This window comes from Gymnoscopelus braueri (assembly GCF_963280865.1).
Source record: "Gymnoscopelus braueri genome assembly, chromosome: 3".
In the NCBI taxonomy this organism is placed as follows: Eukaryota; Metazoa; Chordata; class Actinopteri; order Myctophiformes; family Myctophidae; genus Gymnoscopelus; species Gymnoscopelus braueri.
The window spans coordinates 15,950,567-15,964,137 of record NC_137612.1 but is presented as its reverse complement, the minus strand read 5'-3'; the positions used below and the strand labels follow the sequence as shown (position 1 = coordinate 15,964,137).

Sequence of the window (13,571 nt, the reverse complement as noted above, 5' to 3'; positions counted from 1 at the left end):
CCTCACGTATTAGGAGGGCAGTATGACTCACCAGAACCAAGAACGGGTGTTCTTGATGAATCTATTATGGTTAAAATTGAGTTTGAAGTTACAATGGGTTGGTATAGGAAGGGGGCTGAAGGTGTCTGATCAAATAAATATCAAATATTTAAATACTGAATCAAGTAACTTAAAAACTGTCTGGGGGCTCACAAAGGCCTGAGTAGACGATCAAATGACGCATTTAAAAAAAAAAGTGAAATAACCCTTTAATAGAACAAGATATTTCCCGAGGGATAAATCTAAGTTCTACACAGCAAATTCATTTAAATCTATGGGAGTGTAAAAAGGGGCTTTATGCTTTATGGGTCTGTTTTTACACTCCAGGAGTAATCTGTTTCACATATTATTTGGGACATTCACAGTGATTCATTCAATTGTCCGTGTCTTTACAGGTACGTTTCCTGGAGCAGCAGAACAAAATGCTGGAGACCAAGTATAAGCTCCTGCAGGAACAGACCACCTCCCGTTCCAACATCGATGCCATGTTCGAAGCCTACATCTGCAACCTGCGTAAGCAGCTGGACAGCCTCGGACACGAGAAGCATAGACTGGAGTCAGATCTGTACAACATGAAGGGGCATGTTGAGGACTTCAAAAACAAGTGAGTCGGCAAAGGGTTAAATTAGATTTATTTTTCTTGTAAGCTATAGATCCAAGATGGCGGCGCCACGTAAGGCTGCTTCGTCTTGCTCTCCTCTCAGACAATGCTGCTTTTTTAAAAAACTTTTTTATTGTTATTATTATTACCTATGCTGCTGCATTGTCTGACGGAAATAGGTTTTACTCTTATGTACCTGTACACAGGATGTAGCAATAAAGCATAACATTTAACCGTGAACCATTAGCTATAACTATAGCTATTGCCTGACAAATTATCTGATTTATTTCAACTGAGACCTTTGGAAATGAAATATTGCTTCATTATATTTTGGCATCTTTCCCAGGTATGAAGATGAGATCAACAAACGCAATGAGTGTGAGAACAACTTTGTCATCGTAAAGAAGGTCTGTTCAGTTTGCAACCACATTCATGCACTCAAAACTATAATTAAGCTTTAAAGGCCCAATAAGTGATCCAAATGTAAACAAATGGGAGGCACCACCAACAAGTAGCAGTGGAGAGTTGTATTGATAACGATCTTGATAAGACTATCAACACTATAGACAACATTCAGATTTGAACTATAATTACTGTATTTTGGGGCATTTATCTGTTTATGTTGTTAATGTTTGTAAACAATGGAGTAAAACAGATCTTTAGTTTAATTTATGAAAGGTGAGGTGAGAACATTCCAAAGCATATCATATATTTTCCTTTAAGTCTTTAAGAACGTATTAGAAAAAAAATCCTAATGATGTTCATACAATATGCAATTCTAGCTCATGCTGCAGTGTCAATGTTTATATTTTGTTTTTTTCCTCCACTCAGGACACAGATGCAGCCTACATGGTGAAAGTGGAACTGGAGGCCAAACTGGACAGCCTTTCTGATGAGATTGAGTTCCTGAGACAGATCTATGAAGTGGTAAAGAACACTGTTTATATTTCCATTTGATTTCATGTTCCACTTGAAGGGTGAAACGATACTAAAGGAAAATGGGGTCACAGTTTTGATTTGTGTGCGTTTATTGTTTTTCTTAATTATGTGTTGTAGGAGCTTCACGAGCTGCAGAGCCAGATCAAGGACACATCGGTGGTGGTCGAGATGGACAACAGCCGTAACCTGGATATGGACGCCATCGTGGCTGAAGTGCGTGCTCAGTATGAGGAGGTCGCTAACCGCAGCAGAGCCGAGGCTGAGACGTGGTACCAGACTAAGGTGAGGTGATGATCGGTGATCTCTGCGTCCAGCGTTGGTAATGAATGTGTATATTTATTGCTCTTTTTATGAACACAAAATCATTGTTGGCATCGGGTGCTTCTAATCATAGTTTCTACATGCTTTCCAAAAACACTGTGAGAAAAAGAAAGAAAGGGGGCCCGGACCGCTGGCGTAGCGGTCCGGGCACCTAGGCTCCTAAGTAGCCTGACAGCGAGTCGCGGGTTTGAGTCCCGATCCCAACAGCCTTTGCTGCATGTCACTCCCCATCTCTCTCCCCATTTCCCGTCAGCCTACTATCCTATCAATAAAGGCATAAAAAATCCAAAAAATAAATCTTTAAAAAAAAAGAAAAAATAAAGAAAGAACGGGGGAAAAAGTTACAACTTAACAACTTAAACATATAAAACATATACAAGCAAGCCACCAGGGCCTCTCTACAGGTTTACTCTGCTTTTAAACAGCAAAACAGGAACACATGAACATGATGACATGGAGCTCAGCCAAACATTACAGGACCATACAAGCATTTCAGTGATGTCAGCGTATCGGGTTAAGGTTGAGAGGCCGACCAGTGACTCAAGATCTCTACCTCTCTCTCTCTCTCTCTCTGATGTAATAAATTAGGCGTAGTGTGTCTTTATAGGATAGGCAAAAAATAACATATTTAATGTGTTAACTGACAATAAAGTGATCTTCTATGGTGTTCCCCTTGTATGTCACAGTATGCGGAAATGCAGCAGTCAGCGGGTCAATATGGGGATGACCTGAAATCCACAAAGGCTGAGATTTCCGACATGAACCGCAGGATCTTGAGACTTCAGTCCGAGATTGACACTGTAAAGGCACAGGTGAGGAGCATTTAGGACATATTTGTCATAATTTTTCATCAGTTCTTGTCTCTAACTCCAGTTTGGCCTCAGAACTTTGTCCCTCGCCAACATGTACTGTAGCAGAAAGTTCCTTAATGAAATGTTCTCTTTCTCCTCCTACTTGTTTTAGCGAAACAACTTGGAAGCCCAGATCGCCGAGGCAGAGGAGCGTGGTGAACTGGCGGTGAAGGACGCCAGACTCCGCATCAGAGATCTGGAAGGGGCTCTGCAGAGAGCCAAGCAGGACATGGCCCTGCAAGTCCGTCAGTACCAGGAACTCATGAACGTCAAGCTGGCGCTGGACATTGAGATCGCCACCTACAGGAAACTGCTTGAGGGAGAGGAGGACAGGTGGGATGTTATTGCGAGTTGGACAGAAAGCCTGCAAAAAAACTATAATGAGAAATAATAATAATTATTATTATTATTTTCCTCCATCTCTCTCCTTTTGTTTCCTTACAGGTTGGCAACAGGAATCAAGACCAGTGTGTCCAAACAGACCTGTAAGTTCATGGTTTATACTTCTGCATGCTTTGCTGTTTTAACATAGTATTTATTTATTTGTCCTAACAGGCTCATGCGATCATCATGCTAGTTTCTGGCATTAAGGCATTATGGCATATTCAGAATAATACTAAATATAACTTTAAAGGGCAACTTCACAAATATTTAACCTGAATCCTATCCAATTTCTGAAGTTGCCCTTTACACCCAGTAGTGTGCATCACCATTCACTTTTCTACCTTTTTTCTGTCCAACATGCAGCAATGAACTATAACCACAACGCCTATGGCCTGGAAACGGCTCGCACCCCCTCCTATAACGTCAGTGCCTCCTATGGTGGAGTCAGTGCCTCTTATGGTGGAGTCAAGGCCAGCAGCACTTCTTTCGGTGGCCTCGAGGGGGCGATGAGGAGCAACACGGCCAGCAGCGTGGCCAGCAACAAGACCAGCAGCGTGGTCAGCAGCAGCCACAGCGGGAACGTCAGCAACAGCAGCAGCACCAGCACAGTTACCAAGACCGAGACAGTTGTCGTCAAGACAGTGGAGAAGGCGATGGAGAAGGCGATTGAGGAGGTCCAGGCAGCAGTGGAGGAACCGGCTGTCAGTGATGTAGAGCAGGTGAAGGTTAAGGAGCAAGTTAAGGAGCAAGAGCAGGTGGAGGTGGAGGCGGAGGCGGAGGCGCAGGTGGAATCAGAGGAGGAAGATGAGTGAAGCTTGGCAGCTGTTAGTTGAACGAACCGGTCTGTTGATGATGAGTTTTGGTTTGCCGATCTGATTTATAGCATCAGGAACTAGATTAAAACAACACACATTACCTATTCCATAATGCTCTTCATTTGACCCAGGTTGAAAATACCATGAGTGCCCCCTGGCTATGCCAAAGAATGGACCTGATAATCCATAATGTGCCATAATACCCAGGTTCAGTTTTTGTAAAGTTGTATTTTTCTTGCAGCAATGCCATCCTAATATGGATCGTGTTTACAGGATGAGTTGTAGGCCAACTTTAGGTTTCTAAAGACCTGCATATAGTTACAGACATTATTCACTGTCAAACATGCACTGCCAGTGGGTCTTTATACTATCGCAGTTTCTCTGTGCACTGACACTCCAAAGTCCAGCAGGTGTCAATGTTGTATCTTCTTTCCTCTGCTGTTTGCTCCTCTTGCCTTTAGAACCATGCAAAGCACTGCTGTTGTTGTATTTTCTGCAAACACTGACGCTGCAAATGACACTACTGCTGTTAACGGGCTTCCATGGGATTCATGTGGGTGAAATTAAAGCGTTGTTATGCTGAACCTGCTGTATCAGGAGGCTTACAATGAAATGTATAAAAGAAATGGCAATTTCTCCACGTCACTGCCCCCCTTCCCCCCAAAAAAAACAATACACTGTGAAGGAGCTTTTGTCCTGGTGGACTGTTGTCAGCAATGTCTGCTGTCCTATTTCCCCCCAACAATAAATCCTCTCCCAACATTACGTTTCATGGTCTCTCGTTGTATTTTGATTTAGTCAGCTATGTTTCACTGAAGGTCCTCCATAACACCTATTTGGAAACTCACTTCATCATCAATCTTTTTTGTGGGAACAAAATACAATCATCATTTGTCATATGACATAATGACAGGAAAGAAAAGCAGAGAACAGTATACTGCTGAAAGATACCACTCTACAATTCTGCCCGAGGAGTGTTGTTAGTAATTACATTCCAGTCTATTTACCTAGCCTGTGTGAGACATCACCAATTTATATGCAGAGAGGAATCATAACCCTTTAGATTTTGGGTGTATGCACACACACACACACACACACACACACACACACACACACACACACACACACACACACACACACACACACACACACACACACACACACACACACACACACACACACACACACACACACACACACACACACACAGGCACTCACGCCTGTCATCAATCAATCATGGTGAATTTAATAGCATATTTCAGTTCTGAGAAAGTGGAGCCTACATACAAGAGATTGACAGCACTTTCCATCATAACTTTGAGCAATAACTGTCAGAGAATGTCCCACCACTTAATTGATTATGTAACAGTGTTTTTACTTTGATGTAACCTTCTTTGATGTAACCATTTTACCAGGAATTTACAAGGATTTTAATAATAATATCTTGAAAAAAAGTTTTAAAAAAAGTTTTAAAAAAGTTTATTAGGGGGAAAAAACACTAAGACTAAAGAATAAAATAAATATTCCTTAGTATGCTGGGGAAAGTGATATTGAAGAGGTGGGTTTTGAGGGCGGTTTTGAAGGTTTGGAGGGTGGGAGCATCTCTGACAGTTTTGGGGAGTGCATTCCACAGGGTTGGGGCAGCAAAAGCTCTGTCGCCCCAGGTACGTACGGTACTTGGTCTTGGTCCAAGGAGGTTTGCGTCACCAGACCTGAGGGAGCGGGAAGGGGCGTGACGTTTGAGGAGATCGAATAGGTAGGGGGGAGCAGGAGCAAGATTGTTCAGTGCCTTGTAGGTGTTTATTCGTATTTTGAAGGGGATTCTTTGTTTGACCGGGAGCCAGTGAGGAAATTCACTTGTGAATTCAGTAATTCACATTTTACTCTTTTTCAACAGTGTTGGGCAACAATGGTGGCACATTTAGACGCAAGGAAAATAAAATAAAAATCAACTCTATGCACAAAACATACTGGAACATAGAACATTTTCAGAAGCAATGGGTGGGTTCCAAACCCTGTAAAAGCATGTGCATAATATGTGCATGGACAAGTGCTCATGTGTTTACTCAGGGCTGGGACATTCTAAAATCGTGGTTATACACACAAGTGATAAATCTGATGAACGAGTGGGTTTTCATTTACCATGATGGATTACGAAAGAGGGGTTATGGGCTTTGAACAAGAACAAGTCCGAACAGACACCATGGATGTTGATGCTGGTGCGCCTTAGGCGAAGTAAAGTCCCAGACACAATGTGGGATGAATCCACCCTTCCGGAAAAAAACTGAGAGATAATCTCATCATCATCATCACTGCTGAGAAGACTACAGCTTGTAACATGTTATTTGCACAATCAAGGCCAAACCTTTTCGGTTTCTAGGGTTGAGTCATATGATGAACAATGTGGCCAACTATAAATAATATTATACCAAGTTTGTGTTGGTGGGAAGGAGATGAAGGCTGATCTTCAGTCTTTCAGCTGTGTTTAGAGGCTCCAGGGCTGAAAGGGCTGCTTGAACCCTCTATTCTTAGTAAAACGGACCTGAGTTGCAACTGTACTTGGAACGCTTTTTCCCCCCTACACCAAATTTCTTTGGTAGTTTTCTTTGGTAACCGCTTGTAGATCGGTTATTTTTGGCTAATGTTGAAACCTATCTAATGGATGCTGGGATTCAAGTGGTTAAACCTACTGTACACAGTCAGCCTGATTAGTCACATGTCCACTGCAAAATCCTGAGTGTCAATGTAACTCCTCTAACCAGTGTAAAACTGGACCAGTAATTAAGATGAACACGCCTCTACTGTCTTCTTGCAGCCAATGACAAACCCAGCTCAAACCATACCCCACTGTCACAAATTACCCTTGAACTGGACTGCAAACACACAACAATTTAGGCATTAAGCAGACGCTCTCTCTCTCTCTCTCTCTCTCACACACACACACACACACACACACACACACACACACACACACACACACACACACACACACACACACACACACACACACACACACACACACACACACACACACACACACACTGTCCTCCCCCTTAGCTATATTTATGACCCCTTAGCTAATAAATGAAACATCGTCTTCTCCAGATAGACAGACTGCCCATGATAGCTGAGTCAGAACAGTATTTAGCCAAATATTTTTTGCATTTGTCTTTTGCAATCCTCCCAATTGCAGGCCACGGGGCACAAGTTTGTGAACATACGTGGCCCAGATTCCCAAACACAAGGACAATAAGTTGACAGTTATATCCCAAAGACAAAATACGCTCCACCAAAGGCTGATATTTCATAAGTGTGGATGTAAAACAAGTGTCCATATACAGTACAAATCGAATGGGCAGCCTACTGTACACGCACGCACGCACGCACGCACGCACGCACGCACGCACACGCACACACACACACACACACACACACACACACACACACACACACACACACACACACACACACACACACACACACACACACACACACACACACGTTGTGCACAACTGAACGGTATGTATACTATTGCAAATCCGAGGTGAAACTAAAACAAAACACAATGCATTTTTTCTCGTTTTGATAGAAAGGACTGGATGGATCAGATATGCTTGTTTCATGAAGGGTGTTGAGTGAGGCAAGTGACAAGTGTACCCTAAGTCAGATAAATGAGAAAAGCTTTGCTGAGCTGCTGTGTGATTGATTGACGAGCACATCACTTCCCCTTTTGTTCTCACACCCAAAGTTGACTCTGTCACTAATGGCATGCCATTCATTTAAAATGGTGTTGCTATAGTTTTTTCTCTTTTGCGACTACCACCAAAGTCATAAAGTATGATCTGTTTCTTCAAGGCACTCTGCAGAGTAAACATGTTCACACCTCACAGTAAAAATTAAATTGCTTGTAAGTGCTTTTAATTTTCACTTTCAAACGGGCATCTATACAGCAATGTTGTAATTGTGCAAAATGCAGAAGTAGGCCCGTACATGTAATGTGCATGTACTAATGTACGTAAGTTCTGAATATCTAACCTGAACATATTTAACTAGAAAATCTAGAAAATAACTCTTGCATGCTTGGCATGCTTGATATGCATTTCCTCAGTAAATCAGTTCAGACACGACTTTTAAGTTGACTTTTTCCTACACTGTAGGGCAAATAAAAGCCAGCATAATTATTTTTGCAATAAACTGTTATATCTTTGATCTCTCTTCATGTAAGCGTCTTGTCGGATTTAACAGCTCAATTTCACTTAAAGACAAGATACACTGCAGGCGATACAATTCATTTCCCTGTCAATTTGTCTAAACTTCGATTTGTTCATACATGCATGATCCAACAGAAGACTGACAACTCCATTTTATAATACCATAGCTACATTTATGTGTGTGTGTATGCATGTGCATGTGCGTGCATGTGTGTGTGTGTGTGTGTGTGTGTGTGTGTGTGTGTGTGTGTGTGTGTGTGTGTGTGTGTGTGTGTGTGTGTGTGTGTGTGTGTGTGTGTGTGTGTGTGTGTGTGTGTGTGTTTAAGTCTGCCTCGAAGCTTGAGAAACAGGTTTGAATTCCTCTTGGCTCGGGCTGGGGATCACTGACAGATAGAGGAACACAATCGAAGAAACAAAGTACATTGTACATAAGCATTTGGATGCCCGGTTTAGGCGTGTCTCATTCTTAGTGTGGGAAACAAAACAGACATTGCTTTCTCATCAAATTGAAGCAACTGGAAAAGCTGGGACTGTACATACAGTACATTGAGTAACACATGCAGAACGCATGGAGTTCACTGTTCTCACTCAAGTCATCAATAATCATTTTGATTATGTGGTTGACATGATTGTGTGTATTTGTCTCAGGTAAGATAAGATCATTTACAGCAATTTTATCCTGCTCTGTATTTTTAGCTTACCTTACTAAAGTGATAGTGTATGTAATGCATGGTTCCTCCATGTTTTTTCAAGCCAAGGAGCTGAGAGAGAGATGAAGCCGGGACTCCACTGCTACATATTGTATAACATTTTGTTGGAGATTTTCATAGAGTTCATAGATAGCTTCATAGACTTGTTTGACATCACTAAGATCAGTGTTATGTCAAATATTTTGTCAAATGTTTTTTGTTTGTTTTCACATTATCTTTTCTATTAAATATGTTGGATTTGTGTTAATGTGTATTTTCAGACATTTAACCACTTAAACCCTCGCCTCAATACTTGATAAACTTGACGTTTGGCTCTGTTCTTCTTTTCCATACAACAAACCTGTTTGCTGAAAATAGCCTACAAGTTCAAAACGTGTGGGGTTCAAATGGTTAATGTAAAAAAGAAAAAGAAAAAGTCCTATCACACAAAGATTTGGCGGTCCCCCTGTAGTAACTCTGAGGACCCCTTGGGGGTCCCGGACCCCCTGTTGAAGACCTGCATACCAACTGTGCCATACACCTCATTAAATGATGCACTATTGCTTGTTTCCATTGGGGTCCTGTGTATTCAATTCATTGAAACATTAATGACAGACAAATATGCAATACTATGCAAAAACATTTGCATTGTATTGGGGCATTTATGGTGATAGGCTTGAACTTTTTACAGGGGCCAGTTCCGAATTGCAGCCACCTGTAAGTGCTCTTTTAGAGCGGTTTTGAATGAGAGTAAGGATTCACACTTTTTTATGACTGTTGGTAGCGCATTCCACATTTTGGTGTCATAGCATGCAGGAGAACGAATGTAACCCCTTGTTTGAGCCAAATCGGGGTTGAATGTGATTTGTGGAACTCCCTCTGGTGTTGTGTTTGTGGTATCTTTTACGTTTTTGAAGAAGTTTGCCAGATACATGGGTGTCTTTGTATTTGTGGTGTAGTGTATCTTGTTGACCAGGCTCATTGCAAGTTGCTGTACTCTGTCCTCTACCCTGAGCCATCCCACCCAAGCAAAATGAGCAGGGGTTAGACGAGTTGTACGTGTGAGGCCAAGCAGTAGCCTGACCAGTTTGTTTTGGGATGTCTGGAGCCTTGTTTTTAAGGCCTTTGTGGTGCATAGTCATAGTGACATTGGATGAGAGCTCCTAGAGTCCTCAATGTATTCCTACTGATCAGTGAGGAGATCTTGTACACAAATCTTGTTCTTTGGTTGACTTTTTTGATTACTTTAGTTGCCATTTTTTCACTGGATTTGCCTCTAAAATACAACTCAGTTAGGTCATTTCCTCTTTTCTTGTGATATTGTCACCCACTTTTACTGTGAAGCCATCAGCCTCGCAGAGGTTTATTTTGGACCCAAAGAGAATGGATTCAGTTTTACCCAGGTGCAATGATGTAGTTTGATATCAGCGAGCCAGGTTCAGTGCTAAGGGCTTTTTCGACCTGCAATTTGTCCTTGTCCGAGACCAGGAGAGCCAGGAGAGGAACAAATTGCAGTAGAGCTATCAAGGTTGACATGTTACTACGCTTGAACACATCATCAATACGTTATTCGCTATTGATTATTTTATCGCCATTAATGGCAAAATATAGGACGCACAGCTCTCTATGTCTGGGAGCATGCTCAGTTCAGTTATACTGTATGTAAAAACACGTTCATAACGTTTATGGGACAAAGAAAGCAAACTAGCCTGGGCTAGTTCTGCTTGTTGTTTTCAGTTGAGAATGTGTGTTCCTGTGTCACATACTGTAGGACTAATTCATACAGTGGCTAATGCCATTGCCTATTTATTTAACAATGTTTATATTGTGGCTCACAATAAGCTAATTATTTAGTACTGTGCTAGCATACTGTAGCTGCTAATGCTACTGTTGTAGGCTATAGCCAGATCCAAAGTGTGTTGCTGTTATGTGTTATTATAGATTTCCATGGTTATTGCAGAGGAGGCGTTAAAGCACCATTACTGTTGTAACTCTATGACTCATTTTGAAAGCATTTTCATCTTCATAGTACTGTGCTGTACTGACATACTGTACAGACATTGATTGACAGCACTGACAGCAGTGGTTTTCCCTCATTTTCTACATAACTGCAGATCAGTCGCCGTTAAAATATATCTTATCTATGATCAATGGCTGCCCCGCCCTGAGAGGGGAACACACCCTAAATACTCTAATGAGGCCGAGGGTGTACGTTAGTTACAGGGTTTGGACAGGTTGTAGGTACAGTCGGTGTTGCATAGCGGAATTTGGGTAGACGGCGGGCCTACCCACACTCAGAGGTTGTTCTCATCATTATCATGTCATTGTGTGTCAGTTCAATTATTGTTGCCATAATCTGAAAATGTGATATACAGGAAGAGAGATCAGATCATGTATTAACATGTCAATCACAACAGCGGGAACCCCTATTTGTAACTATACCTTTCAAGACGGGAACCCCTTTTGGTTTTGCTATGTACAGTACAGTAAATAGCAACATAATTTTTTGGTAGTTTTTGAATACATTTTTAAAGAAAACTAGAAGGCGTTTTTAGAATCGGCCTCAGGTCTACATGTGTTAATCAGTTGTACTGTATGTGTATCATTCAACGCATGAACACATGCAAATTTTCGCGCGCGTGCGCACGGGTCTCGCAGCATGCAGCGCGCATGCATGCTGCGCGACTGGTGTGCACCCTCACAATTTTCAACTGCACCCTCTGTCATTTCATCCTGGCGCCGGGCCTGTGCCAGCCACATGCACACATTAGAGCCACCAGTGCCTGAATGCCAGCCCAATAGAAGAAAGTGCCCTTTTATTGTAAACAATTTAGAAAATGTATTTCTCTTGCAGAACCAGGCAATTGCTCTCTGCCCTGCTTAAAGAAAGGCTGGTTGGCTAGGCTATTCCCCCTGGTTTTATCCCATACATGCCACACCCCAAAGTGTGAGCTTGCTGTGTTCTGTTGACTGGCTTTTTTATTATTATTTAATTTGATTTTGAAACCCTATTTTGTCTCCCTCTGCCTTCTCCTTCAACGCATGAGGAGTGAGCAGACCGCTTCTCACCTGACAGGGGGGAGTTTCCCCGGTAGGACGCAGCGCGTGGAAGGAACACGTTATTCCAACCAGTTCCTTTCCCCTCCATTAGGTGCCCCGGCTGACCAGGGAGAGGCAGTATAGAGACCAGGATTACTGCATGTTTTTTGTGAGGGTACCTACCCTAGTAGTCCATGAGCCAGACAATATTTCATTATCGAAAGAGTGGGCAAAACCATACCTATATTAAATTGTTTATAGGGTCAATATAAGTAAATAAATATATGATAACCTTTCCACAGGAGTAGCTTTTTCATATTTATCACGCATTTTGTTATTTTCCCCATACGTACATGACAGGTGAAAAAAATTACAACATTTAAAAAATAGTTATCATAATGAAACTTCCCCAGTTGATTACTTACATGAAGACAATGATCGTATTACAAGTTTTCTGAAATTGTATATTTAAATATGCAAATTAGGCATTAGGAAAATATGCCCGAATTTGCATAACTTTCCAGAATCAACATTGGAACATTGGACAAAGCCAGAGTCAACATTCTTATTTCATTTTGTTAAGATGTTGGAGTCAAAGGTTTTTAACGAGGGAATATTCAATATCTGGCTCAATTTTGGGGCTCTAGCTCATGGACTAAATGCCTAATTTGCATATTTAAATATACAATTTCAGAAAACTTGTAATACAATAAATCATTGTCTTCATGTAAGTAATCAACTGGGGAAGTTTCATTATGATAACTGTTTTTTAAATCTTGTCATTTTTTCACCTGTCATGTACGTATGGGAAAAAAACAAAATGTGTGATAAATATGAAAAAGCTACTCCTGTGGAAAGGTTGTCATATATTAATTTACTTATATTGACCCTATAAACAATTTAATATAGGTATGGTTTTGCCCACTCTTTCGATAATCATTGCTCAATTTTGGGGCTCTGGCTCATGGACTTATAGGGGACACGGGGAGAACATGCAAACTCCACACAGAAAGGCCCTTTTGACAACCCCACCTAGGGTCTAAGACACTAGGGTCTTACTGTACTGCACTGTGTAGGGTTGAAACTTTCTTTGTGCCAGCCACATGCACACATAAGAGCCACCAGTGCCTGAATGCCAGCCCAATATAGAAGAAAGTGCCCTTTTATTGTAAACAATTTAGAAAATGTATTTCTCTTGCAGAACCAAGCAATTGCTCTCTGCCCTGCTCAAAGAAAGGCTATTCCCCCTGGTTTTATCCCATACATGCCACACCCCAAAGTGTGAGCTAGCTATGTTCTGTTGACTGGCTTTTTAATGGGTTAATCTGTCAAAATGTGTAGGGCTCGTCTCTTAATCATTACCACACGTATTATGTAAATAATAGGCTATATAAAGTGTATACAACTTTGTAGATTGTTTAGCTTTTCTAAATTGTTTCTGTCCTGATTATGTTTTCTGATTCTTGATACTACTATACTATAATTCTATTTTCTCCTGTTTTTATTCAGTTTGAGTATACCACCCTCCCAAAAGGCTGTGCACGGCTGTGCTTTGCACACACTGCGTGTCTGCTTGTTTGTCTTTCTCTCTGTCTCTCGTGCATGCACACACATACACACCTCACTTGGTGTGGCTACAAGGGTGTGGCAGAAAGTTAACGATCAGAGTTTAGATTACATTA

At 41.5% G+C, this 13,571-nt stretch overlaps 1 protein-coding gene across 1 annotated transcript in view; it reads left to right on the top strand.

The window, feature by feature from the left end:
• LOC308080529 (keratin, type II cytoskeletal 8-like) overlaps window positions 1–4,702 on the top strand; it is a 7,282-nt gene extending 2,580 nt beyond the window's left edge. The window contains exons 2-9 of the mRNA XM_080422425.1: window positions 435–643; window positions 987–1,047; window positions 1,472–1,567; window positions 1,697–1,861; window positions 2,587–2,712; window positions 2,864–3,084; window positions 3,196–3,236; window positions 3,499–4,702. Coding sequence (XP_080278551.1) covers window positions 435–643; window positions 987–1,047; window positions 1,472–1,567; window positions 1,697–1,861; window positions 2,587–2,712; window positions 2,864–3,084; window positions 3,196–3,236; window positions 3,499–3,947 — 1,368 coding nt within the window. The 3' untranslated portion in view covers window positions 3,948–4,702. The remainder of the gene's footprint in view (window positions 1–434; window positions 644–986; window positions 1,048–1,471; window positions 1,568–1,696; window positions 1,862–2,586; window positions 2,713–2,863; window positions 3,085–3,195; window positions 3,237–3,498) is intronic.
• The last annotated feature ends 8,869 nt before the right edge of the window (window positions 4,703–13,571 follow it).